At 53.2% G+C, this 25106-nt stretch overlaps 9 protein-coding genes across 9 annotated transcripts; 5 read left to right on the forward strand and 4 right to left on the reverse strand.

Annotated features, from left to right (window-relative positions):
• The first annotated feature begins 180 nt into the window (after nucleotides 1–180).
• On the forward strand, nucleotides 181–1468 carry pup2 (proteasome core particle subunit alpha 5). Its single transcript, XM_025646442.1, has 5 exons — nucleotides 181–304; nucleotides 362–374; nucleotides 450–528; nucleotides 660–1003; nucleotides 1082–1468. The coding sequence occupies exons 1-5, from the start codon at nucleotides 280–282 to the stop codon at nucleotides 1359–1361; spliced, it is 741 nt and encodes a 246-aa protein (XP_025508338.1). The 5' UTR covers nucleotides 181–279; the 3' UTR covers nucleotides 1362–1468.
• Nucleotides 1469–1584: 116 nt separating this feature from the next.
• Nucleotides 1585–2701, reverse strand: BO66DRAFT_387992 (alpha/beta hydrolase). The gene is made up of 2 exons (XM_025646443.1): nucleotides 2152–2701; nucleotides 1585–2020 (listed from the first exon to the last, which is right to left on the reverse strand). The coding sequence occupies exons 1-2, from the start codon at nucleotides 2533–2535 to the stop codon at nucleotides 1691–1693; spliced, it is 714 nt and encodes a 237-aa protein (XP_025508339.1). The 5' UTR covers nucleotides 2536–2701; the 3' UTR covers nucleotides 1585–1690.
• A 3389-nt stretch (nucleotides 2702–6090) lies between these two features.
• On the forward strand, nucleotides 6091–8276 carry BO66DRAFT_364744 (uncharacterized protein). The gene is made up of 4 exons (XM_025645182.1): nucleotides 6091–7193; nucleotides 7282–7372; nucleotides 7434–7907; nucleotides 7958–8276. Exons 1-4 carry the CDS (start codon nucleotides 6519–6521, stop codon nucleotides 8002–8004), a joined length of 1287 nt encoding a protein of 428 aa, XP_025508340.1. The 5' UTR covers nucleotides 6091–6518; the 3' UTR covers nucleotides 8005–8276.
• A 73-nt stretch (nucleotides 8277–8349) lies between these two features.
• On the forward strand, nucleotides 8350–10047 carry BO66DRAFT_387995 (BAR domain-containing protein). Its single transcript, XM_025646444.1, has 5 exons — nucleotides 8350–8689; nucleotides 8848–9003; nucleotides 9066–9627; nucleotides 9683–9814; nucleotides 9877–10047. The coding sequence occupies exons 1-5, from the start codon at nucleotides 8655–8657 to the stop codon at nucleotides 9907–9909; spliced, it is 918 nt and encodes a 305-aa protein (XP_025508341.1). The 5' UTR covers nucleotides 8350–8654; the 3' UTR covers nucleotides 9910–10047.
• A 661-nt stretch (nucleotides 10048–10708) lies between these two features.
• Nucleotides 10709–11483, forward strand: BO66DRAFT_109256 (V-type proton ATPase subunit E). The gene is made up of 3 exons (XM_025641811.1): nucleotides 10709–11003; nucleotides 11121–11173; nucleotides 11258–11483. Exons 1-3 carry the CDS (start codon nucleotides 10900–10902, stop codon nucleotides 11335–11337), a joined length of 237 nt encoding a protein of 78 aa, XP_025508342.1. The 5' UTR covers nucleotides 10709–10899; the 3' UTR covers nucleotides 11338–11483.
• A 265-nt stretch (nucleotides 11484–11748) lies between these two features.
• BO66DRAFT_417243 (sterol homeostasis protein ARV1) lies at nucleotides 11749–15094 on the reverse strand (the record flags this gene model as incomplete). The annotated part of the gene is made up of 7 exons (XM_025649661.1): nucleotides 11749–12876; nucleotides 12929–12982; nucleotides 13029–13100; nucleotides 13521–13768; nucleotides 13828–14404; nucleotides 14470–14759; nucleotides 14845–15094. The coding sequence occupies 7 exons, from the start codon at nucleotides 15092–15094 to the stop codon at nucleotides 11761–11763; spliced, it is 2607 nt and encodes an 868-aa protein (XP_025508343.1). The 3' UTR covers nucleotides 11749–11760.
• A 1573-nt stretch (nucleotides 15095–16667) lies between these two features.
• BO66DRAFT_109287 (MFS transporter) lies at nucleotides 16668–18955 on the reverse strand. The gene is made up of 6 exons (XM_025641812.1): nucleotides 18564–18955; nucleotides 18466–18500; nucleotides 17594–18349; nucleotides 17411–17535; nucleotides 17185–17346; nucleotides 16668–17117 (listed from the first exon to the last, which is right to left on the reverse strand). Exons 1-6 carry the CDS (start codon nucleotides 18758–18760, stop codon nucleotides 16791–16793), a joined length of 1602 nt encoding a protein of 533 aa, XP_025508344.1. The 5' UTR covers nucleotides 18761–18955; the 3' UTR covers nucleotides 16668–16790.
• Nucleotides 18956–19500: 545 nt separating this feature from the next.
• On the reverse strand, nucleotides 19501–21718 carry BO66DRAFT_364760 (putative bifunctional fatty acid transporter/acyl-CoA synthetase (FAT1); the record flags this gene model as incomplete). Its single annotated transcript, XM_025645183.1, has 5 exons — nucleotides 19501–19714; nucleotides 19780–19929; nucleotides 20009–21155; nucleotides 21218–21373; nucleotides 21433–21718. The coding sequence occupies 5 exons, from the start codon at nucleotides 21716–21718 to the stop codon at nucleotides 19543–19545; spliced, it is 1911 nt and encodes a 636-aa protein (XP_025508345.1). The 3' UTR covers nucleotides 19501–19542.
• Nucleotides 21719–22993: 1275 nt separating this feature from the next.
• Nucleotides 22994–24992, forward strand: BO66DRAFT_364762 (putative peroxisomal 3-ketoacyl-coA thiolase (Kat1)). Its single transcript, XM_025645184.1, has 6 exons — nucleotides 22994–23236; nucleotides 23301–23396; nucleotides 23456–24304; nucleotides 24359–24423; nucleotides 24474–24585; nucleotides 24649–24992. Exons 1-6 carry the CDS (start codon nucleotides 23132–23134, stop codon nucleotides 24685–24687), a joined length of 1266 nt encoding a protein of 421 aa, XP_025508346.1. The 5' UTR covers nucleotides 22994–23131; the 3' UTR covers nucleotides 24688–24992.
• The last annotated feature ends 114 nt before the right edge of the window (nucleotides 24993–25106 follow it).

Raw genomic sequence — 25106 nt, forward strand, 5'->3', positions numbered from 1 at the left:
TACGCAATCCGACAAGCTCCAAACAATCGATAGATGCCTGGTTGTGGCCTGGGGCAGAAACCACCGCCTTCTCCGCCAGGCACTCGCCGGACTTGCGTAGCCCGCAACAGCTTCGCCCCGAGCTTCCCAAGAGCAGCTGGCCAACATCTTCTCCCCCCCCCCATCCCTACACCCTACAACTTATCACGCTTTCCCATTCTATCTCTAATTTTCACCACAATCTATCTCTGTCTTCTCTTTTAACCCCGCATATCTCTTTCATATCTCTCTGCAGCCAACATGTTCATCGCCCGATCGGAATATGGTAAGCTCCGTCAGACCCTCCTCTCTGATGCGGTCATCTAACAGCTTCTCATCGCAGACCGTGGAATCAAGTACGAGCTCTGCCACCTCCCTGTCGGGTCTACTGGATCTACAAGCTCGAAGTCCTAACCTCGTCACTTTCGCAGCACCTTCTCTCCGGAGGGGCGTCTCTTCCAGGTCGAATACTCTCTTGAAGCTATCAAATTGGGCTCCACTGCGATCGGTGTACGTTCAGCCATCCCCTTCTGCGACAGACCCGACTTTCCAACGCCTGCCAACGGCACGAGCGTGTCCCTTCATGCGATTCCCCGTATTAGTCATTGCGATGGAATGGACCCGTCTGACAACAGAACCAGGTAGCGACCTCGGAAGGTGTCATTCTGGGCGTGGAGAAGCGCGTCACCTCCAGCCTCCTCGAGGCTTCCTCCGTTGAGAAGATCGTCGAAGTCGACCAGCACATTGGCTGCGCCATGTCCGGTCTGCAGGCAGATGCCCGATCCCTGATCGAGCACGCCCGCGTCGAATGCCAGAACCACGCCTTCCACTACGCCGAACCCCTCAGAGTCGAGAGCTGTACCCAGGCGATCTGCGATCTGGCGCTGCGGTTCGGAGAGACGGGAGATGACGAGGAGAGCGTGATGAGCCGGCCCTTCGGTGTCGCTCTGTTGCTCGCCGGTATCGATGAGGATGGACCTCAACTGTACGTCCCTCGTTTGCGCTGGAAACATCGGGCTGCTGAAGAGTGTGTCTGGCTTACTAATCTTTCTGTCTTCATTAGATACCACGCTGAGCCGTCGGGTACATTCTATAGATACGATGCCAAGGCGATTGGCTCCGGCAGCGAGGGTGCACAGGCGGAGCTGCAGAACGAATACCACCGCTCGTTGACGTTGGCGGAGGCAGAGACTCTGGTTCTGAAGACGTTGAAGCAGGTCATGGAGGAGAAGCTGGACGCGAAGAACGTCCAGCTCGCCAGCGTGACCAAGGAGAAGGGATTCCGCATCTACAACGACGAGGAGATGGGCCGGGCTGTTGCGCAACTCGGCGGGAACCAATGAGGGAGATGATAATGCTTGGGGATCTTGATGAGCCAATGTGTATGTCGGCAATGGTACCTAGTAGTCTTTGGAGGGATCTCTGTTGGGCCAACCCCATAGAAAAGAACAATGACTTGTCTAATGATCTATATATCACCTTGTTGCGTCGATCCGATTGATAACGAATAGGATCCTGGCGAGACAGCCATCTGGTATTGACACGACATCGTCACCTGGCACCATCATACGCAGACGCCAGGCCTATACTGTATGCTATATGCTATATGCTATATACACCGCACTCCAACCACGCCCATAGCAGCCACCACACCTTACCATCTCCCCCAAACTCACGACTCCGTAAACTCGGCAACCGCCCCCAAAACCACCTCAGCCACCCTCTCCGGCTGGCCAACCTGCGGCACATGGCCCGCACTGCACCGCTCAACCCGACTGCCCGCCGTAGCAGCCAACTGCTCCTGCAACCCCACGGGCAAAGCCTGATCCGCCTCACACACCAGATACACGCTGGGCACATCCCGCCACCCGGCATACTCGACCGTGGCATCCCAGCCCTGCGCCGCCTGGGACCTGAGCACCCCCGTCCACTTCCTCTGCTCCTCCTCCGACAGATCCCCGAACAGCAGCGTCTGGGGATTCGCACAGTACGATGCGCCGCCCTAACCACTCATACACATTAGCACATGTATCCCCAAACCAGACTCCCCCACTCCCTGAACCCAAGATCCCCCTGCCCCCTCTTCCACTTCAATGATGACACCAGGAGCAGGGAGGGAAAAGAGAGACAAACATCCACCCAAGCAAACGGCAACGGCTTATGCTCCAACCCCACAGGAAACACCGCAGCCGCCAGGAACACGATCCCGACGAAGCCGCCCTCGCCGCCGCGGGCCCCGCGATCAAGGCCCTGCATGGCCTCGCAGCCCAGGAACCCGCCGGCCGAGTGCAGGACGAGCACCACGGAGTCGCCGCGCGAGACCAGCCGTGAAATGGCGGCGCGGAGGGAGGCGATGTCGTCTTTCATGGTCGGGTTGCCGGGCGAAGCGGTGCCGGTGCTGGGGAGGGCGACCGTCTCCACGGGGTAGCCGGCGGTGGTGAGGAGGGTGGTGAGGTGGGTGTAGACGGTCGGCCCTTCCCAGAAGCCGGGGATGAGGAGAATTGTAGGGGTAGGCATATTTTTGACTCGTGGGGGTGTTGTTGCGGTGGTGGGTGAATGTATGGACAGTAGTAGACACCCACACCACGTACGTAGGCTACGATGTTTGGTTGATGGAACGGGGAGAAAGAGGGGGTCATCGGATTTTATCATCAGCAGAAATGGGCTGTGAGCTATGGAGAGGAGGCTGTTTGTGGCAGGCTGGCTGATTGATCGATTGCTTGAGCTTATACTTATGCTAAGGCTCTGTGTTGGATCATTCTATACGCTTTGGTCGTTGAGGATGGAGACGTGCGGTCCTAACTGTGAACCAGTGGAATGGGATAGTCTGGCTTTTCTCCAAGGCACTTCTTGATTAATGGACTAGCTAGTAGCAAATCGCCAATGGGATAGGCTTGTCTCAATCCCTCTGGTTAAAGAGTTCAGTGTAAGCTGACACAGTCCCCATTCTCGCGTAAGCACTAGCACCAACAAGAACTCGTAGAACCCAGCTCGCTGGAGGTCGGGGTAAAGCTTAGTATGGAGAATGCCAATCCAGGCACTCCCAGTGGCATTGGATATCACCGATATCACCACTGCTACGAAAGAGCGACGTGGAAGCTGATATCGCGTCTACGAGAAATGGCTCGCGGACTTGTAGGGCTCTCCGTTCATGCTTTACGTGTGCCATCCAGGCTCTCCTATTCCATACGACTTCATCACTCACACAAGCATCAGCAAGGGTTTTCTCGCACTTATAGGGTTGGGTGGACTATACAGCGTGCTCTCACACTAACTCCACAGCCCCTCTTGCCTTCCTTTCTCGCCACCTCTTTATGGCTGGACCTAATCAATCGGTCCCGGAACCAGCTGGCAAGATCTGATTCCTCGGGTGGATTGCCGGACGCACAGCGTGCATACGATGTAGATATATGCATGCACATATAACCTGATTTGCCGCTGATCGCTGGCAACCGGGATCTAGAAACGATCGCGGTGGTTTCTGCGCCACCGATTACCTGGGCTAGATCGTGAACTGGGCTGGCAGGGCGAGGCCTCTTTCGAATCTAGACTGTCTGGGTTCGGTGGCTAGGTCTTCGAATCGTTGTTCTAAGCTTATGAGGCTGGTGCGCTCCGGATATATATATATCTGCTGAATGATGCTGTCGCTGTTGTCATGTAAGAGGACAAGTACAACTCCGAACCTGGAGAGATTGCTGCAGGTGTGGGATTGTTGTGGCCCGAGATTCTGTGTCATGCATTTAATCCCTGGAGCTTGGGTCATCATCAGTATGACTTGACAACGATGAGAGTTAAGAATTGACCTATTGATACGGCCACACCCTTTGTTTGACTCCGATCAGCGATCAGGAGATATCATTGTTGGGGATCTCGCATGCACGGTCAGAACAAGGATGTTCTTTGTTTGTCTGCAAGGAAGGATGTGAGCTGTAGACAAGGAATAGCAAGGTCATCGCTTAGGTGTTCTTCGGTCACAATGAGCGACTTTTGAGGAAGTCTTCAACTGCTACTTGGATCGAATCGGAGTCAGACATGGGGTAGAGTAATCGAGAGCTCATGCCAGGTGCGTGACTACCAAGCACCTTTAAGCTCAGTTATGTTATCTGCGCCGTGAATCAATCACAACAATCAATTCTGTCCGAGTCGCGGAAGTTGGCATAGCAAACCCTGATCGCAGAGTACTCTCCTGCCTGATCGGATCTACCAAGCAGTAGGGCCAGACCTGGCTGAGACAATAAAACCGAGCTGTTGTGCGCAGGGACGGAGACTGGATCGTGCAGAGATGCCTATACGGAGACTTGGCGCAGAACAACAGTTGGCAGTACCTTAGCTTCGGCTCCGTTCTTGTTGGCTCGGCATTAGTGCAGAAAAGCCACAGGCTGGGATGGGGTGAGTGGATTGGCGCCTCCACTGGACTGTCCATTGTTTTTCTTCATGGCTCATGCGCCTAAAAGAGATTGTAGTTTAACGTCGAGTCTGCAGACACCCGGAGGGGTCAAAGACGACACGGCAAATTTAGAGCGGCATGCCATTTCCGTCAATGCCTGCATCCTCTATACTCTTTTTGAGCGGTAAAATTGGGCTCATCTCATGTCATGTCCATTATTGTAACTTAATCTTCCAGGTCCAGTGTCGAGACCATTGTTTTGAGTCAGACAGTACCCTTTTCTTACTTCCCCGTTGCCCGGCCGAGGCTACAATTCGAGGATGCCTCTATCCCACTCCACTATCAGTGATGTCTACCCAAGCACCGTCGTAAGCCTGGGTGATCTATTTCTGTTGCCCAGTCGCTTCGGTCTCGACCAGTTTCTGACCCGCTGTGGATCGGCGAAAGTAAACAATATGACAACGCCAACAAGACCACGGCCGTACTGGGTTTGTCTATGTGGATAACAATCTGAGTCTGGAGGTTCCCAGCAAGTTTGATTGGTAGAGCATCAATATCGGTGTGCGATGAAAACACAGAATAGAGGCGTCCAGATTGACTACCAAGGTCAGGCCACTCTGCGACCTGTTTTGAGTACTCAATGGTTATAGTTCAAAGGTATTGTTGATCATGGCCAGTCTCATGCACATCGAAAGCAGATGGACCCATTCGAGTCAGCCAATTGGTAAGGTTCCCCGCTCACGGCTGCAAAGAAAACAACCTGAGGCCCGACCGATTGAAGTGAATCATTTCTGCTGCATCGGAAAACAGACGGCAATGTTGCACAGAACAGTCTCTGGGGAGGCGGCTGAATCGATCTGGGATGTCATACATACAACAGTTCCTCCGCCCCTGTCGTAGGCACGTGGTCATTGCAAGGCTACCACTGTGTAACGGCTAGACTGGTGGTTGATGGTCACTGAGCTTCAGTAACCGCGTCCTGTGAGGAAGCACTGCCGTATCAGAGTGATGCTCGTCTGGCTGGAACTCTTGGGTTGAAACTAGGAGTGTCGAGACCCTTTCTCGGATCGACCTAGTTCGCTGTAGACCACAGGAGAAACTCTGGACCTGGGATCTGTCGACCAGTAGGTAACCAGCAGTGACTACTGTACTGGACTCATTGACTAGCCGTCTCTGGTCGGAAGTGGGTGGGTTTACACCCAACCACAAAGGGCTTGATGCATGATGTACTGATGGGCGGACAGCTGGACGGAAGCAATGCGCTGCACTGCTTACGCCTCGAGATTTGCGATTTGCGATTTGCGTGAAGATGGAGAGGACCAGACTCGAGGGCGAGGCGGCTGGGTGGAGGATGAGTTGCAGGGTGAGAGACCAGGAACGAACAGGACAGAGAAATTTCAATACAGCTGAGGGAGTGAGTGACTGAGGGAGTGAGTGGTCATCAGAAGCACACGCGGTTACCGCACGGGGAAGGCGAGCAATCACCGTCACTCAGTAACGACTCTTAACGAGACGATTACACGTGGATCCTGCCGAAAAATCGCAGGGCGAGGGGTGCGGATCACTCAGATTTACCATACCAATACGCAAGGGTAATCTTCTCCACCAAACGTCACTCACTCACCTAGTACGTACGGAGTAGTTTGTAACTGTGTATGTACTCGAGTACAGTATTTCTATTTTCTTTTCTCATTATTTTGTCTTTTCTTTCCCATGAAAATTGTTCAGTCTATTTTCGGTTCCCCCTTTCTCCTTCACAGCAGATACTTACCAGAGGATATATAAGAGTCCTTCGATTCTCTCCACTACTGGTAATTATTCCATTGTTGCAGTCTGTTAGATAGAGCACTTTCAAGGTTCCATACTCATAATTCCGAAAACTGCCTTATCGACTCGATCGATTATCAACCCTGCCCCGCCATCTGATTTAAACTGCGGCCCGCCAAAAGTCAGCCGCTGTCGTCACCCACGGTTGAATCTAATCATCCTTCCATCTCATTCATCCATACTTCGTACTGCATCCCGAGTCACAACAGTCAGTCACCCTTATCTGCCTTCGGTCTCTTCAGGTCATTTTCTTCACCATCACCATCACCACACCGCCGTATTACACATGTCTCGCTACGGCGACTACCGTCGCTCCACGGGGGCCCTTGACGATGACCGCTACCCGCATGAGCGGCGGGAGCGTCACCACCGTCACCGTTCGCGCGCCCCCTCGGTGCTTGATCGCCCCCGTCGATTTGACGAAAATGAACGTTTCGAATACCGCCTACAAGAACAAGACCGCTACGGCCCCCCTGCTCGTCGCCCCGACATTGTGTACCAGGACGATCATCTGATCCATTCATCTGGTCCTTTGGTTGCTTACAATCGCCGTCGTGCGGAGAGCCCTCTGCCTCGACCCCGACTTCTCCGGCGACAATCCTCCCTAGACACCTTCGATCGCATCCCTGCGCGCAAGTTAGACGAGTACTATTACAGTGACCGCCCTCCCAGATTATCTCCAAGCCCGCCACCCCGACGGGGATCTTACCATCGAACCCGCGAACCAGACTACTACGAGGGAATCAGCATTGCGGAAGGAGACTATGGAGAGGAAGAGTACCGGGGCTTTCGCGAACGGAGCGTAGGACGTCCCCGTCGCTCAGCAAGTCGTTTTCGTGAGAGACTGGTGGAGGAAATTGATGTGGAAAAACCGTATCCTCGGAAAGGCAAGACTCGCATGCCCCGCAAGATGGTTCATACCACTGCAATCCGCGAGCTTGGCTACCCGTATGAGGAAGAGGTGTGTATACAGTTCTTTCACACTTCGGACCAATAAAAAGGTCTAGAGTCTATTTTACCGATCGATAAGCTGACATCTTTGGTCCCAGGGTAAAATGGTTGTCATTCAGCTGGCTCTGTCCAAAGAACAAATTGATGAGGTCATTGGGAGAAGTCGCGAGATCAAGCGCCTGACCGAGAGTAAGTCACCCTTTTCGCCTCGAGTCCGCAGGCAGCAGGCACTAACTGCATGATTTTAAAGCACGCGTTATCCACACCAGCTCGCCGTCCCCAGTTCGCGCCCGCCGTCGAGACAGAACTGTGGAGCGAGTTCCGATGGAGGCCTATACCCCTAGAACCAGCCATGACACTCTTATCATCGAGGCGTCTCCGTCGCGGCATCGATCTCATTCGCGCCACCACCACTACCATCACCCCCATGGTGAGCTTTTGGAAAAGAAAGTGACCAGGACTGTATCACGCACCCGAGACATTTCGGTGCATGGACGACCCCGTCGTCGATCGTCACCAGTACGCAGATATGAGCGTTACGAGGAGCAACCTAGCAAGACTCACGCTGGGTCCCTGGCAGTTGTGGTGCGGCCCCGCGATAGTGACGAAGATCTGCGGGAATATGCGCTCGAGCGGCGTGGCAGCGGAGAATATGTCCGAGACACGGAGATCATTGGGGATGGGGTTGCGGAGGAGATTCATGAAGTGAAGAGGGAGCGTAGAGGTACGAAACATGTTGTTCTATCACCCATTTGGATGCTAATGCCTTTCTAGGTCCAAGTTCCCGCATGATGCGTGCGATGATGGCGACATTGACGTAGTCTGGTTGAGTTGTGGTGATATACCAATTCTTGCTTTTATGACGCTGACTTACGACTTATCGATTACCCTTTCGGTGTTTCTTATTATAACTGTGATCTTCTTTTCCTATTTTGTTCTTCTTTTTGCTTTCGTATCATGTACTATAACAGCTTGACTGCGTTTCTCTGTGTACTATTTGACTAGCCCAGTTTGACGATCATTTGGCGAAGATACTGATGACTATGCGAGCAACGATGACTATAACCAAACAAACAAATACTTATGACTCATGACTCATGAACTTCCAATAAGTGAATTTGAGTAGTCGGAAATTTGATTCTGCATGATCTGCTCCAGCCACCTAAGTGTGCTACTGCAAGCAATTTCTCCCACCGCCTGCTGCCAACTCATCGCCCTTGGATTGATTGTTCTTCCAACCAAGCAATTGCCAGGCGGGAACTTGAACTATTCCAGAAGCGTAATTGCCGGCACGAAACCAACCGTGGCGGGGCCAGGCGGTGTCAGACCGACGGAAAGTGGCCTCGACGCTTGCGATCATCTCAAAACACTCTGCCTCTGCAAGCCACAGATAGGCTATTTTACCTTTTAACAAAAACCTTTGCATCGCGTCTACTGAATATCTACCAGCAGGACTGTACCGACTTTCATCATGGACAAGTTCTCAGCGTTCGGAAAGAACCTCAGGTGAGATACATGATCGTCCTTCTCCTGAGTGTGGCTTGTGCCAGGAGATGGTAGTGGATTCCGTATCCAGCCTCTTCCCCAGCGGCTGCAGCACGAGCTTGAGCTGCCATTATCGATCGGACATTTACGCTAACATTTCGTTTCAATGGGACATCCAGCGCGAGCTTCTCTCCCTTTGCCCAGCGCACTCAGCAGATGATCCGCGAGCAACTCGGCCAGGCAGAAGACCGGACTCAGCTTCCCGATGAGTACATCGAATTGGAGAAGCGCGTGGATGCGCTGAAGATTGTCCACCAGAAGCTCCTCCAGGTCACGTAAGGGCATCCATATATTCCTCGGTCTTAAGATCTTACGTGCTCACGTACCGACCATCCAGCTCTCAATACTCCAACGAAGCCTACGACTACCCTCCCAACATCCGTGAATCCTTCAACGACCTCGGTCGCACCATCAACGAGAAGGTCTCGCTTCTTTCCCAAGCCTCGTCGCCTGCCGAGGCCCAGGCAGCCCTGGTCGCCCCTCCCTCGGCTAAGCCCCAGCCCAAGACCTTCAACCACGCCATCGCTCGCGCCTCGCTGGCCGGATCCCAGACCCTGGCGCAATCCTCTCACAGCGAGGACCCCCTGGCCACTGCCCTGGAGAAGTACGCGCTCGCCGAGGAAAAGGTGGGCGAGGCCCGTCTGGCCCAGGATGCTCAGATCCAGTCGCGCTTCCTGGCTGGGTGGAACACCACGCTGAACACGAACCTGATGTTCGCGGCTAAGGCGCGCAAGAACGTCGAGAACGCGCGTCTCATGCTGGACTCGATCAAGGCGGCCAAGAAGGCTCAGGTCAAGGGAGACTGGGACAGTCTGAGCGAGGAGGCTCGCGCCGAGATTGAGCAGGCGGAGGACGAGTTCGTCGGACAGACCGAGGAAGCTGTGAGCGTGATGAAGAATGTATGTGCATATGGTAGTGACTTGACTTGGCGGATGATGGCTGACTATGTACCAGGTTCTCGACACCCCCGAGCCCCTCCGCAACCTGGCCGATTTGATCGCAGCGCAGCTCGAGTTCCACAAGCGGGCCTATGAGATACTCAGCGAGTTGGCTCCTGTCGTGGACGGCTTGCAGGTTGAGCAAGAGGTGAGTGCACGAGTTCCGGATGTTATATTCTTGGTGCTTGACTAACGTGCATTTTGACACAGGCTAGCTACCGTAAGAGCCGTGAGGGAGCTTGAAATGCCGCACAAATTGTAAATTTCCTTGTCTCATCGTTTGCTTCTGTTGGAATCGCAGCCCCTGTTAATTCAGCCCCTGTTTGCTTTTATGACAGTGTTCTATATCCCTCGATAGGTGGTTACATCGACCAGATTGACTACACCTCTTGTATTGTGACTGTAGTTTGGACTGTAGTATATGTCGTTTTCGGCCAACGATTTCTGCCCCAGGCCCCAACGGCGGGCCGGTAGGGCGGTGAGCGGTGAGCGGTGAGCTCAGGCGGTGTAGGCCGGCACTTCACCCAGCTGCCAGCTGCCAGCCAGCAAGCAGCAAGCATCACTCTTCGGAGAAGCTCCGCCGATAACTCACCTCTCTGTCGATAACCATCATCATCATCCTGTCAGTCTGTCGGTCTCTGCCTGCCACGACAACCATTCCTCGCCATTCTTCGCCCCCCAAATCTCTCAATCGCTCGCATCTCCATCACCGATTTGGCCTTCCAAATCCCCCTCACCTCCCAAGCGTACAGAAGATCCCCGACCTCGCAACAACGCTCCATGCCCCTCGAACAATCAAAGTAACCACCAGCACTCCACACCTACAGCGCAATACACAATCCCAGGCCAACCACTCGCCAGCAGCCCTCACCCACAATCAATCTATCTCCAAAAACCACCCCGAGACAAAAGGAGAAAAGCACGCAGTTAGGCTGGCCCTACGCTGTACGGAACAATAATTGTACAGTACTTCCTCTCACCACAAAGCGTATCGATCAATCGGGACCTGGTGCTTACACCCTCGCCACAGACCATCTCCTCGACCTCCGCAAGACGACTCATATCCGAAGCGATTATAGTCAAGATGGCGAACGGGTAAGTTACCCCCGACCCTCGCAAATCATCCCCCGGACGGCCACCAAGAGTGCGCTTGGAATTACCAAGCAGCAAGCAGGCTTGGTTGCCCTTCCCTCACATCCAGCAGAACCGGAATCCCAAACCGCCCACTAACCCATGCTGCAAAAAACAACCAGATGGAGCATCATCATCGGCCTCATCGTCGTCGTCATCGCCTCCGTCTTGGCGTGGATCTTCAGCCCCAAGGGCGAGAATCAGACGTATGTTCATCGCACCATCCCCTCGCCCATGACTCCCCTGAAGAGCGAATGCAACATGTCGGCTGGGGGCGACACCAACACAAAAAAAAAAAAAAAAAAAACTAATACTTGAGACAGTGTGTTCAGAAGTACCCTGATCTTATCCTTCGTATGCTGTTATCTGATGTGGGGTATGTCTTTTCACCCATGCCCTCATGAGCCAGGCCAGGCCCCCAAAACTGAATACTGACCGGTGACTTTTCTGTTATGTGTAGCGATCACGTTCCTCGCGCAGTGGCATCCGCTCATCACGCCTAAGAGGTCGGATATTCGGCCTGATCGGGTGCCTGAGTAAATCCCTCTTTGACTTGCGCTCTTGTTTCTGTGTTGAAGGGGTGTGGGTTCAGGATGTGAGGCCTTTGTATGATGTGTGTCGAGGTGGATCGGCAGGGTGGGTGCCTAGAAGTGTTGGTGATATGCTACGTACGGCCCCGTCTTGGCTGGGTTGGCGGGGAGGGTTGGATGGGATTATACCCCCGTGAATTTTGCAAGGGATTTTCTCATGTTTCTCGAACGTTTTGTATAGTTGATTTTGTTTGTTGGCACGGGTGAAGGTTGTTTCGAGTTATGCGGATTCGCGAATTGCATCATGATTGTATCCTACATTTTTCTTCTTTTGGGAGAGGGGGAGTTATATGTATTTGCGTATACGGAGGTGGAGGTAGAGGAGCTAAAAGATAAGCATGGATCTGTGTTGATTCTTCCCGTTAAGCTTAGTTTAACTAACTCCGACCAACCCCAAGATCACCCTCTGGACTGACCACCGCGCCACCAACCCCGTCACCGCCAACGCCACGGCCCGCAGATACCCGCATCCCAGCAGGATATACAGTGCCTCGATGTTACTCAGTAGCACAAGATGCGAATCCGCCGCGCCCAGGGACAGCAGCGAGCCCATTAACTCGACGAACTCGGCGAGATAGCCGGTGGGAACAGACTCTGGCAGTGCGCGCATGACACTGTCCAGGAGGGAGGAGGAAAGTGACGATGATGATGACGATGATGTGGAGGAGGTTTGTGTGGCTGTTGTTATGGCGGCGGTGATTGCTGCGACAGGCGTGAGGATGCTGTCGAGGGCTGTGGGTGAGCCAGTACTGGCACTACTGCCGATTTGATCGATGGCAGAGTGCGAAGCGGTGGTAGTGGTGGTGGTGAAAGCGTTGCCGCTGCCGTCCGGGCCCCAGATGACGAGGAGGATGGGAAATAGCTTCGCGCAGCTGCTGACGAGAAGCGCGGTGCTGATGGCGGTGGGGCTTGCAGGGGAGGGTGGGGGCAACGGCTTGATATTCATTCCCATGGGGATGTTCATGGCCATGTTTTGGGCGGGGGCGGTGGAGGAGCGGCGGAGCGGCGGCGGAGGGGGGGAGTGGGCGGTTGGGGTTTGGGTTTGGGATTCGCTGCCTGTCGTGATGGCGCCAGTGGATGCTGTTGTTGCCGCATCTTGGAGAGACGAAGATGAGCCCTGCGGGATGAGCTTAGGTGGGCTGAGGATCGTTGCAGGGGTGAGTGTGGCAGTCGGTGAGAGATGGGAGGCTGGGAAGGACGGTAGCACCGGGGTGGAAGGATGAGAGGCCTCTGTCTCGGTGTTGTTTGTTGTATTGCTCTTCGCGACGTGACCCCGGGGCGTTGGGGCGAGGATCGAGGCAAGGAGACGGATGGTGAGATGATGAGCAAGCGTCGCAAGCGCGTTCAGACTGAGGAAGAAGAGGTATTGGACGATGACGGGGGCGCGCCAAAGGAAGGTATCGACAATGGAGGGCGATTTCTCAATGCGAGCCCAGGTGAGGTAGACATCGAACAGGAGTAGGAGGATCCCGAGACGGATGATGGAGCGCTGAGGACGTCAGTTATTGAGTGATGAAAGTGTCGACAGTGGGTGGTCTTACATCGAATTGGTTGTCATAGCCTCCCAATCGATTGAAGAGCAGATGGCGATATACCTGGTACATTTAGCTTTGGGTTCAATGTGCAGAGCAAGAGCCGCACCTGTGGTTTGATCAGGACAAGATCAATGAAGAGTACGACAAAGTCATATTCGACATATTTGTCGGCGAAGCGCTGGCAGCGCGGACATTGAGTCAAGCGTACTCCTTTACCCAATGATCGGTCATCAGCACGGCTGTAGGTGCTGTACAGATGGGAGACTGGATATGAGCACTCGATGCAGATGGGCATCGTGTCACTTGTAACTGATCATAAAATCATTGTTGATATCAATGCAACATGCTATGAGGAATGATGGAAGAGAGGAAAAGGAAAGGAGAAAGAGTCGACTCCAATCTCGGCGCGGAGATCAAAGGCGGTGAAGACCTTCTCCGCAGCGGCTGTCCCTGGCCTGTTTACTCCGCATCTCCACTCCAAGCGACACAACAGCTAGTAGTCACTCTATTGCCTCCTAGTTGCTGTATAACCATTCCCTTCTAATGTTAACCGTTGACAATCTACTCAGGTCATCGGAAGCTAAAGCTTACTTCCCACATCCGGGCTCTTGACATACGCCAGGATATCATTCCGACCACTCGCCAACCGTTCTGGGGTTGTCTTGAACAGCCGTGGAACTCCACTTTCCTCATAAGCTGCCCCATCCACAACCATCCGTGCGATGCCCCGCGCAGACAAGAAAATCTGCGGCATGCCATGACCACTATAACCAGCGATTACGAGCTGACCGGGTTTACCTGGCACATGTCCAACATGCGGTAGAGCATCACTGCTATAACCCATCACTACTCGAACATTAGCCGGACGGCCCCAGGACGCAACAAGCCGATCAACAAGAGCTTACCTCCTGACCACACACGGTCCGTATATGCCCCCGTACTCTCCCAGCCGTGGAAACTGCGCTGCATATAGTTGTCAAAGTACCGCGTCGCACCGTCCACCACCCGGCCATCGTCAGTGTTGTGGTACCAACTGGGGATGTCCTGTTTGTAGAAGGTGGACTTCGCACCGCCCACGATGATACTACCGTCGGGACGAGGGATCAAGTAGTCGTAGTCCCAGGCGTTGAAGCGCAGAGTATACGAGCGGTCCATGGCCACAGCAGGCGGGTTCGGAACCACGATCCGACTGCAGAATCCCCGCACGGGGACGATCTTGTCCCTGTACTGCGGTGCGAGAGCAGCGGTGTATGCATTGGTGGCGAAGATGACTGTCTTGGTGCGAATCGAGCCACGGTCAGTGGTGAGGATCCATCGTCCCTCAGCATCCGGGTCATCGGAGATCTGCCGCACCGGGGTGTTTGTCTGCAGATTCACCCCGGCGGCAATGGCGAGCTTCAGAAGGTGCATGATAAGCTTGTACGGCCAGAGGCGCCCGGTGCGTTGGCTGAAGCACCCCTGAGCTCCTTTAACGCCCGATACCTGCCAAGGTCGGCGGATTCTAAGCATGTGCATACATACGGAACATAGGATTGCGATAAACTCACAGCTTCAGCAGCCTCCAGCCCGGTGAATTTCACATCTTCGACAGTCTTCACCCCCTTCGCGACGAGAGAATCATAGCTCGCTTTGACCTTTGCAAGCTGGGCTGGGTCAAAGTGCACATCGCAGACACGGTTAACCTCCATATCGCAATCGATCTTCTCCTTCTCTACCAAAGCTTGCACTGCAGAGACATGTTCCATCTCGAATGCGGCTACTTCGGCCGCCGCCTCGACTCCGTACTCATTGGCCAGGTTGCCGACTCGGCTGTAGACATCGGGCTTGAGATGGCCACCTGTGCAAACCGCGGGGCAGATGGACGCCCCACAAATTAGCGAATGCTCATGATGCAAAACTACTTCATGGGCGAAGGTTCGTACCATTGCGTCCGGTAGCCCCCGAGCAAGCCTGCCGTGCTTCAAGAATGACGATGGACGGCTGCCTCTTTCCGCCGGCAGTCGCACGCTCCAAGCAATGATAAGCAGTAGATGCGCCGGCGTAGCCAGCTCCGATGACGGCAATGTCGCAGGTTTCGGGTAGAGCGTCGGTGGAACGATGATTGTCCAATGGATCGGGCTCCGACCGCCAGAACGAGGACATGCTATTTCCAGCTGGGAATGGGCTGGTCATGGTGAGAGGATTGGTTGGGGATACCTGCAATATGATAGAACTAATGGAAGTGGACAATGAGTGGAGCGCATGCTCAATTCATAATTATACTCGAGGACCATTATTGTACCATATCTAGTAGCGCATACTTAGTGCCCTTGAGAGAAGATAAGGCGCCTGATAGCTATGTGCGCAACTTATAGTATTGGACAAAATCGCCGACAGGTTGCAGCGGGGAAGAATCAAACTAGACATTGCCCCCCTTGCCGGTGAGGGGAAGACGGGAGGGAGTATTACCAGATTGCTCCATGTATACAAGGGTGGGAACTGCTTATCTTGAATCGGGCCATCTGTTATCAATGATATTCGGTTCGGCAGTCTATAGTTCCCACTGCAGCACGGCGCGTTCGACGATTCTTCCCAGAGATTCACCAAGTCCCAACAATAGCGATAGTTTAAAGTAAAGTGGAGGGACCCGGAAGGATTGAAATTCGACAAGCTAGAATAGAAGAAGAGATATTTACCTTGTAGCGCAGAAAGTCGGCACATTGGGGCATTAAGCATTCCCCAAGAACGAACCCTCTTGAGCCCTAAGCAGCAGTAGAAACCCGCAACCTGAATTTAATTTATCCATCATTTTGACCAGGCCGGGTCGACTACAGTAGACAAAGCATGGGGAGCACTGGCAGAATCACACCAATTACCGCCCCCCTCACCGCCCAGCACGGCAGAACCTAACGAACCTCGCAGCAGGAAAACCAGCGCTCCCCACATCCCAGTCCCGAAAAAACGATCCGGAAAACTGTTCAATCTAGGCGGTAGGCAACAGATCCCAGCAGAAACCCAGCAAGCCGCCTACTTCACCGCTCCATCCGGCAGAAACTAACGAACCTCGCCACCGTCCACAGGATTTTGGAGAGGAACAGCTTCCCAAAAACAATCCGGGAAACTGTTCAATTTAGGCGGGGGCAGAAAACAAGGTACCCGCGGGCGGGCGGTGGTGGCGTGGGGTGGCAGTACCGCTGCCCAGAAAGTTACCGCCCGCTTTACCGCTTCACCGCTTCACCCGGCAGAAACCGTGCCAGAATCCCCAGGGCTTTTGAAGATGGAACAGCCCAGCAAGACGAAATCTGGGAAGCTGTTCAATGGCAGAAAAGAGACCTACTACCGCCTACCTGACCGCCGTAACCCGGCAGAAGCTAACGAATCTCGCAGCGACAGATTCCCAAAATCTCCAGAATCCAGAAAACCAGTCTCCAAAAAACGACCGGGCAGAGTGGTTAATTTGGGCGGTGGCAGAATTGTCCTGCTAAAGCGGCAACCGCCTGCCGGGCACCAAGCGGCGTTGGGGGTCCGCCGCACGCTTCACCGCCTATGCACACCTGCTGTGGCAGAATTTATCCGTTGGAGGGGCTATATCCATACTGTCGCTTTGCGGGGCATGCATACTGGACATGTTACTATGCAGAATCTACTGGAGGGTCCGCTACTGTTTAGGAATTTCCGGCGCTCAGAACCGTGGACTATGAGGACGCTAGTGGTACTCTAGCAGATCTATTTCTTGATCCTTTAATATACTTTTTTACTGATTGGTAGTAGTGGCGTGCAATGCAAGATTCGTAGTTGCATCTATGGATCCTCGGATCCGAGGCCTCAGTGGCTTTGTTCGGTGTAACATTCAAGGTCAAAAAAAATCTACAGCCGTCGATCTGCATCCTCAAACTGCAGGTTCCTTCCTCTTCTTTCTCAGAAACTCCTCCTGCTCTTTCTGACTCTTTTTCAGATCAAGGAAGGAAGCCAGCCCCGCGAAGCTGGCCAAACTCAACGCAAACAGGAAATAGAATGGCGTGGAGTTATTCCCACTCGGCGAGGCATCGATGATGGCGCTCGACACCAGCGGTCCGATAAAGGAGGAGGTCTTGCCGATGATGCTGAACAGACTAAAGAAGAGGAACTCGTGGCCCCGCGGGGTGACTTCGGAGATCATGATCATGGAGTAACTGTACCACGGGCAGACAAGGAATCCGTAATAGACTTGATATACCTAATCCCGGAGACCTTGGTCAGAGAGTGTATGGGTGGGACCTCGACAAGGCGGAGAATGTACTTACCCAGATTTCCCAGAGATGATGGAATCCGAATTTCTGCGTCCAGATGCCAATCATGCCCCAGCCGTCGAGGAGAATAATGGCGATGGCAACAATGTTGAACATGGTTTTGGTGGTCAGGTCGAAGCGTCGCTGGACATACCAAAATGTGTAAATGCCGACGGCCTGGATATGTTGTTAATATTCCAGGTGGCCCAAGCATGTATGCATGATATGAGGGAGTACGAACCTGGGCGGCGATACCAGCCAGCAAGACATATGTCAGTTCAAGCGAGTTGTACGACACAATGTTGTTTTGCAGAGTGGAGATAACGGTCACGGTGGTGTTCAGTGAATCGCCGAGGAGGAAGTAACCTAGGAGTGCACTGCAGTTAGCCAGGCACGTTCATTCCGAAGGTGCAGGAAAACATACCAACGAGATAGATCAGGCTCTGCTTCAACGTCCAGATATCCTTCAGCGCACGGACAAGCTGCTTCAATCCAGCAATAATGATATTGTTTCCCTCCGGATCCTGACCCGGCCGGCGCTTCTCCAGCACGAACCATGGTATCGACACCAGCAGCCAAACGCCACTGGCGAAGGCAATCAGAACGCTCAAGCCCCAGTTGTTGTTCGCTTCGCTCGCATTGACGTGCAAGGCGAACATGATGCCCACAATGATGGCGAGGATGACCAGCTCACTGACCGACTGCACGTAGAAGGCCACATTGGACAGCTGGGTGCGCTTCATCGAGTCCGCATGATCATACTCCTCCCTCGAGATGCGGCCTGCGGAATATTCATCCGCCGCATCGCGCATCTCGACCGTGTTCCTGGCGAGGCCCGGGAACGCCGCCGTCCAGAAGGTGAGTGTCGTCTGGTACGCGATCAGCCCGACGATGTACAATCCCACGCCGACGCTCCATTTTTCCGCCTCGTGGACCGCCAGCCACGCAAAGCCGATCGCCCAGGCGATGATCGACAGCACGATCAGGATGTTCGGCCGCCAGTTCCCAAAGTCGGCGAAACTGCCGATGGCCAAGAACACGACCACCTGGATCGCAAACGAGATGCCGTTGCAGAGAAGGACGATACTATTGACCGACCGCTGGCGGCCGGCGAAATTCAACGTTCCCCGATCGCCTGCGGCTTGCGATAAGAGATTCTGGAACGCCGTTGGGGCAAAGTCTGCAATTGTGGATTGCTGTTAGCCTGACGACTCGAGAGGGATCTTTTTTCTTGCCGATGATACCGATCCTCATGCAGATGCCGTTTGCAGCAACAATTGGGGAAGAGAGTCTCACTGAACAAGGATAACCCATTGTTACCGATATAGTAACTAAAAGATGGTCGGAAGTATTTGTTTAGCAATTATTCCGCCCGGAGATCATACTCCACGCACGCATAATAGGCCCAAATCTCCCATCTTGTCGTGCGATATTGAGCGTCGAAGGAATCGGGTGCTCGCTGCTGCTCTTGTTCGCCGCCGCTGTCCGTAGGACTGTCTTGTAGCTCGTGAACACTGTCAACACTGATTGGCTTCAGCCCATGTTTCAAAGAGGAATCTTCAACGGGAACACCTGTTGAAGCCATTTCCATTCTTTTTTTTCCCCTTCCCTTCTGTTGTTTTCGGTTTTCAGAGTCCAAGACGTTGAGATTTGGGTTTTCAATGCGCTAGAGGATAGTGCGCACTGCAGAACATTTATACGGGCGATTGACTGGCTGGAGGGGCTGGAACCCCGCGTCTAAGATCGTCAAGCGTGATAAGAGCAGATAAGGTGATTGGTACGGTTGATGGTAACGAGTAAGTCAACAAGAGACACGGGGGATTTTAAGTGGGTTCTTGGTGTCGTGCGTGGGTTTTTTTTCCCTTTCGTGGCCAACGAACAGAATAAGCTGGGAGGCAATTTGACCGCAGGCGTGCTGAAGTAGCAGACCAATTGAGCGTAATAAGCATTGGAAAAAAGGTCTGCGCTGTTCGAGGGCACTAATGATATTTCGTCGGTTCAGTTGTCCTTCGCCATCGCAGAATTTGTCAAGGAGCAGGGATGGATGCAGTAGAAAGCCGGGGGCGATGGCGAGTTGTCGCAATTGCGTTGCGAGTGGTTACATTGTGGTGGACGCTCATGCACAAACAATTCCGTTTTCAGGCAGCCACTCCCCCGGGTCTTCACAGCTGCATACATCTAGTATCACCTGGTCGATTCTTGACGATCAATGCTGTCAAATCATATTGTTCGAGTCTAGACCGGCTATTATCTAGTACACTATATAACTGCATCTATGTGCCTGAGTTCTCAATACGAGGTCTGTACAGTACGCCACCCAAGTAGCCCCAAAGAAAAAGAAAATTGACTGCCTCTTCTTGCCCCATGCACTCATCACAGCTTGGCTTGTCCACTTTCTATAGTGGCCCAGCTCTTCTCATCGAGCTTCTTGTACTGTGTGCCATCCAGCCAGTACAGCTTGTCACCGTCCCAGTCCGTCCGTGGGTCCCATCCCTTCTTGGTCAGAGCTCCTTTGGCTTGCTTGAACGTAACTCCGGTTTCCACCCTGGCGGTAGGTCAGCAAAATACTCCTTACTCTCGATAGATTTGGAATGGTAGCGGGATGCCTACTTCTGTGTGAGTCGAATTAGCCGAGGAAAAGCATAAGACGGCACTCCCCTCTTCTTCAACTCGGGATAGAGGTTGGCCATGACTTCGGTCTCGGTGGCGGGTGAAGCATCCTCGAGGGTGATACCTGCAGCACCAGCCTGGCCGTCATACCTAGTAAGAGCCACTCGTCAGCATGGAAGCACATTCAAATTGCAGTCATGGCCTGCGCCCAGGAGTTTCAATGACATACGCGCTCAACTTCACACCGTATACCACGGCATCGTGAATGGCCGGAAGCCGGCAGATGTGATCTCGAATCTCGCCCGCACTCACGTTCTCGCCCTTCCAACGAAACGTGTCACCCACGCGGTCCTGGAACCTGACCCAGCCGTCGTGATCCCGAACCACCAGATCTCCGGTGCGTTGGAACAGATCCCCTTTCTTGAAGACATCGCGTAGCAACTTCTTCTCTGTGGCTTCATCGTTGTGGAGGTATTCGGTGAGGAGGCCGCGGCTCTTCACCCGCCCGATCGCCTCTCCTTCTTCGCCGAGCCTGGATTTCACGCAGAAGCCTGTCTTTGGATCCCGGTAGGGCATTTCCGTTTCCGTGTCATATTTGACAATATAGGTATCGTTTTCCATCATACGCTTGATGAAGCCCGAATGTCCAACCTTGCCGGCGGCCCACGCGCCCTCTCCAAAGTTATCAAACTTGGCCACTCCTTCGGTGGATCTATAGAATTCGCGGATCTCAGGCACGCCGAAGCGTTGTCGGAAACGCTCCCAAATCTCGCCCCGCAAGCCATTGCCGTTGGCGACTATACAGGCATGGTTGCGATCGTAGGGGGAAGGGGGTGTCGATAGGAGATACCGACAGAGCTCACCAATGTATAGTATGCGTGTCGCTCGCGAATCATGCACGTCCTTCCAGAATTGCGACGCGGAGAACTTTCGCCGGAGACAGAGCGTACCGGCGTTTCCAACGGAGTAACAGATACCAGTGAAGTAAGCCGTTCCATGGAAGAGGGGAAGGGAGGAGTATGTCCGCAGAGGGTAGTACTTGGAGCGGTTGTTGATGTCAACCGTCTGGGGGTTAGATGTAATTAGCCCCATCATGTTGCGAATAGCGCAAGCTTTGGGCTTGCCCGTGGTGCCCGAGGTGTAGATGAGTGCGCTCAGGTCACTAGGAGATCTCTTAGCAGCAGACAGCCCCGTGGGTGAAAATTGCTGCAGGTCCGCTGATGTGATTAGTTGCGCTGTACCGGAAGAAACCCCTTCGAAGGATGTCAGGTTGAAGGCGAGATGTGGCAAATCCGAACAGACATGTTGCGACAAATCGGGTGTTGAGATAATGAACTTGCTGCCGGAGACACTGAGGCAGTGAGTGAAGGTGTCGTCTGCCCAGTTTCAGTCAGCTCAGCCCTAACTTCAATCAGACGTGCTCGTCACGTATCCTTACCGCGAAGGTTTGTGTTGATGAGAGCGGCAACAGCCCCGAGTTTCGAGAGTGCGTAGATGGTCACGACCATCTCCGGAGAATTGGTGGTGAAGACGCCCACGAAATCTCCCGGGCCTATACTTCTGGCGTGAAGAAGAGCAGCGAATCGATCAACCACTGTTGCATAATGTTAGCCGGACCGAAGCACCTGAGGGACAATGATTAGGCTCACATACAATCCTTTAATTGTGCATATGTCCATGTCTTATTCTCAAACCAGAGTGCCTCGTCTGCGCCGTGACCTTCTACTTCGACTACCCGTTCGAGCATCTTGTAGATGGTGGCCGTATCGCCCAGCTGCGCAATGCGTTGACCCAAACGATTTGTCCATGATCTGTCTTTGTACAGCGCTGCGACATCACTGGCAATGGAATATTTGGCATTGAGGTATGCACCTGCCGCCACAGAGAGGGCAGATGCAATTGCAAGGGAGGATGTGCTTATCTCCGAGAAGAGCTCCATGCTGACGGTCCCTAGTACTTTTCCCCAGCCTTGATCGTCTTTGGGGGGGAGTATGTATGTGTATGAGAGAGACTCGGACAGTGACGGCTGCAATTGATGGGTTCAGAAGCTATGTAATAAGGACACGGACCTCAATTGCGTCGGGACAGTCTAGTTATCTAGGAAAAACAGCATCCAAAAGTCAAGATCCGTAGTGAACAATTAAAGGCATCCGAATGGCGAATGGGGGCAAGCAGAAAGTTCGGAATCTGGGGTCGGGAGACAAAACAGCTGGGAACTGCCGTCGTCTGGTACGTACGGCTGTACCAGAGTGGGTTTATCTAAGCAACCTTTCAGACCGCGGCGGTAATTAACAGTCCAGTTGCATCCATGCAGGCTAAGTTATCAATGACTGGAAGGTACGGAGTAGACTGATAGATAGATCATGCTCTCTGTATGCAATCATGTTGGCCAAAATAATCTGACGGTCTGACTGTAGTGAGAGTATGGTTCTATTCCGCCCAGCAGCGAGGAGGGAGACTCTGCATATGAGCCAGATGGTAGACTTCAATTCCATCATCTTGACCAGTCTGGCAGTTAATCATTAACTGGCCGCTCAGAGTCGGACCGTCGGGGTCGGGGCATGTTGCCAAAGTCGTCCTCTTCTATTCGAATATCCTCAACTGCCATGATGAATCCCGTGCATTATCTCGAAGCACGGGGATTCTGACAAGATAACCTTGAAACCTGACCCGCAACTGACAGGACGCGCGGGGAGAACTCAGAGAAGAAATCCCAATGAGAATGGAAATCCGGAGGGGAGACAAGCCAAGATTGCGGAGGGGCCGACAACCGACTGAGCCGAGGCCGACGGGACTTACCGTATCTTACCAATCTTACCAATCTTACCACTCCAGTACACTTTCCTCCCCGAGTCTGCAGCAAACCACTCACGCCTCGGCTTGAACTACATAGTACGTATCGGCCATTTGAACTGCCTCGATGATCACCCGGCCTTTCCATGGATCACTCGCAGACCTAATTCACATCTGTACGTAAAAGGTTGGCGGAGAAAACCTCATGAGGGGGGCAAAACTGGATACACTGGATAACATACAGTAGACTAGACCCGCTCGATCGGCATTGCAAGCCTGGTCGCTCCCACTCCCTAACCCGATCTCGGCTCGGCTGCTTTTCTGCATCTGGCTTGCCCTGTTGTTGCTGGAGCCGCGGCTGTTTGTCTGGCGGCGGTTTGCCCCAGCTTAATAAAACAATCCCAACTCCTGGGGAAGAGTGTCTGAATCAACCTTTCTCATTGTTTCTTTGCTCTGACGTCTGACTTTCTTTCCTATACTCACCGCAACCTCTTAATAGTCGGGCAAAGAATTTCTTCCAATCTCAAGTGGGAAAGAAGAAAGACATAGAACTAGCACAATGTCTTCCCCTCAGCAACGGTTATCTTCGATCGCAAACCAGCTTGCCAGCCCGGCAGCTGCCTCTGCCCGGCAAAAGCTTCTGACCCAGAACCCTGACGATATTGTATGGCACTACAGCAACCTACCGTGATTCGTAGTCTAGACTGGAGCTGACTTGAAATCCTTAGGTGATCACATTTGCCGCCAGAACTCCCCTCACAAAGGCCAGAAAGGGCGGACTCAAAGACACTACGCTTGACAACCTCTTGATCTCGTTGCTCACAGTAAGTTCATTGTGTCTGCTTGCGCCACTTGCCCGTTGGCTGACCGCATCATTCATTAGTCTATTCGCGAAAAATCTAACCTGGACCCGAATCTCGTTGAAGATGTTTGTGTCGGAAATGTCTTGTGTCCCGGTTCCGCCTATGTCGCACGATCTGCAGTATTGGCTGCAGGATTTCCGGTAACCGCGGCTGCTTCTGTTGCCAACCGTTTCTGTTCTTCTGGCTTGCTGGCCATCCAGAATATCGCCAACCAGATTATCGCTGGATCCATTGACGTCGGCATTGCGGTTGGAGCGGAGAGCATGAGTACCAATGCTGACGGAGGCGCGCCTGAGATGTCCTCCCAGGTCACGGCGCACCCCATTGCTTCGCAGAATGCACAGCCCATGGGCCAAACATCCGAGAACGTCGCCGCTCAATTCAACATTTCCCGTAAACAGCACGACCAATTTGCGGCAAAGAGCTACCAGAAAGCCGAGCACGCTCAGAAGTCAGGCTGGTTTGAGGATGAGATTGTCCCCGTCAAGACTCAAATCAAGGACCCCAAGACTGGTGAGGTGAAGGATATCGTCGTCGATCGCGATGATGGTATTCGATACGGCACGACTGCGGAGTCGCTGGGCAAGATCCGCTCGGCCTTTCCCCAATGGAAACCCAGCGCTACCACGGGTGGAAACGCTAGTCAGATAACCGATGGTGCCGCAGGTCTGATTCTTATGAAGCGTTCCCGCGCCCAAGAACTCGGTCAACCCATTCTGGCCAAGTTCTGCGGCGCCACCGTGGCCGGCTTGGAGCCCAGAATCATGGGTATCGGTCCGTCCATCGCTATTCCCAAGATCCTTTCCAAGGTCGGGCTGTCCAAGGAGGAGGTTGATATCTTCGAGATCAACGAGGCCTTCGCATCGATGGTACGCGCACTTTCACTCCATAAAAGCACGATCAAGGACTAACTCTCCACATAGGGAACGTACTGCGTGCAGAAGCTAGCCTTGGATGAGGCCAAAGTCAACCCTCGAGGTGGTGCTATGTAAGTCTGCGTGGTTTCTTTCCGATGCATCAGCTGCTAATCAAATTTAGTGCTTTCGGCCACCCCCTGGGCTGCACTGGAGCTCGCCAAGTTGTCACCGCCCTCTCAGAGCTGCGCCGTCAGAATAAGAGAGTCGCAGTGACCTCGATGTGTGTCGGAACCGTAAGTTCACCCCAAGTAGAATAGCCGATTACTGCTCAATGCTGACTGAGGTTTTCATTTTAGGGCATGGGAATGGCGGGCATCTTTGTCTCCGAGCATTGAAGCAGAGGTTGAACCTGTAAATAGCTATATTATGATGAATGCATTTAATAAATAAGTTCAAGAGGCTCAAGAGTGAAGTCATAATCTGTGTGCTGGTCGGTTATGAAAGTTTGGCATTGCGGAGATTGATGTACAAGGCATTTGCGTAAACAACGATAAGCTGCGCCCTCTGGAGCAATGGGTGGTGGGTCAATAACCCCAGATTAAGCATCTTGACTCCATAGCAAAGTAGTCCATACTACAATAGACTTGAAAAGGCCATCAGAAATCGCATTTGAAAGGAAATCAGCAGCTCGAGATTTCGAATTAAATTAGATTGATCGCCCATGCATTCATTTTAGTTCCAGTTGGCAAGGACTGGAAAGGGCGCAGGCACCATCACGTGGATTTCCCCCAGCCGTCGTCATCGGCGGGTGCCA

Source organism: Aspergillus aculeatinus (assembly GCF_003184765.1).
Source record: "Aspergillus aculeatinus CBS 121060 unplaced genomic scaffold BO66scaffold_3, whole genome shotgun sequence".
NCBI lineage: Eukaryota > Fungi > Ascomycota > Eurotiomycetes > Eurotiales > Aspergillaceae > Aspergillus > Aspergillus aculeatinus.

Coding starts and splice junctions, on each gene's coding strand:
- BO66DRAFT_364744 (XM_025645182.1), top strand. CDS start 6,519: ATGTCTCGCTACGGCGACTACCGTCGCTCCACGGGGGCCCTTGACGAT. Junction 7,194..7,281: donor GCTACCCGTATGAGGAAGAG/GTGTGTATACAG, acceptor CTTTGGTCCCAG/GGTAAAATGGTTGTCATTCA. Junction 7,908..7,957: donor AGTGAAGAGGGAGCGTAGAG/GTACGAAACATG, acceptor ATGCCTTTCTAG/GTCCAAGTTCCCGCATGATG.
- BO66DRAFT_387992 (XM_025646443.1), bottom strand. CDS start 2,535: ATGCCTACCCCTACAATTCTCCTCATCCCCGGCTTCTGGGAAGGGCCG. Junction 2,021..2,151: donor TGCCGTTTGCTTGGGTGGAT/GTTTGTCTCTCT, acceptor ATGAGTGGTTAG/GGCGGCGCATCGTACTGTGC.
- BO66DRAFT_364762 (XM_025645184.1), top strand. CDS start 23,132: ATGTCTTCCCCTCAGCAACGGTTATCTTCGATCGCAAACCAGCTTGCC. Junction 24,424..24,473: donor AACCCTCGAGGTGGTGCTAT/GTAAGTCTGCGT, acceptor AATCAAATTTAG/TGCTTTCGGCCACCCCCTGG. Junction 24,586..24,648: donor CCTCGATGTGTGTCGGAACC/GTAAGTTCACCC, acceptor TTTTCATTTTAG/GGCATGGGAATGGCGGGCAT.
- BO66DRAFT_109256 (XM_025641811.1), top strand. CDS start 10,900: ATGCTGCAAAAAACAACCAGATGGAGCATCATCATCGGCCTCATCGTC. Junction 11,004..11,120: donor CCCAAGGGCGAGAATCAGAC/GTATGTTCATCG, acceptor TACTTGAGACAG/TGTGTTCAGAAGTACCCTGA. Junction 11,174..11,257: donor ATGCTGTTATCTGATGTGGG/GTATGTCTTTTC, acceptor TGTTATGTGTAG/CGATCACGTTCCTCGCGCAG.
- BO66DRAFT_109287 (XM_025641812.1), bottom strand. CDS start 18,760: ATGGAAATGGCTTCAACAGGTGTTCCCGTTGAAGATTCCTCTTTGAAA. Junction 18,501..18,563: donor GAGATTTGGGCCTATTATGC/GTGCGTGGAGTA, acceptor ACCATCTTTTAG/TTACTATATCGGTAACAATG. Junction 17,536..17,593: donor GAGCCTGATCTATCTCGTTG/GTATGTTTTCCT, acceptor GTGCACTCCTAG/GTTACTTCCTCCTCGGCGAT.
- BO66DRAFT_387995 (XM_025646444.1), top strand. CDS start 8,655: ATGGACAAGTTCTCAGCGTTCGGAAAGAACCTCAG. Junction 8,690..8,847: donor GCGTTCGGAAAGAACCTCAG/GTGAGATACATG, acceptor TGGGACATCCAG/CGCGAGCTTCTCTCCCTTTG. Junction 9,815..9,876: donor GCTTGCAGGTTGAGCAAGAG/GTGAGTGCACGA, acceptor ATTTTGACACAG/GCTAGCTACCGTAAGAGCCG.
- pup2 (XM_025646442.1), top strand. CDS start 280: ATGTTCATCGCCCGATCGGAATATG. Junction 529..659: donor TGGGCTCCACTGCGATCGGT/GTACGTTCAGCC, acceptor CAACAGAACCAG/GTAGCGACCTCGGAAGGTGT. Junction 1,004..1,081: donor GATGAGGATGGACCTCAACT/GTACGTCCCTCG, acceptor TGTCTTCATTAG/ATACCACGCTGAGCCGTCGG.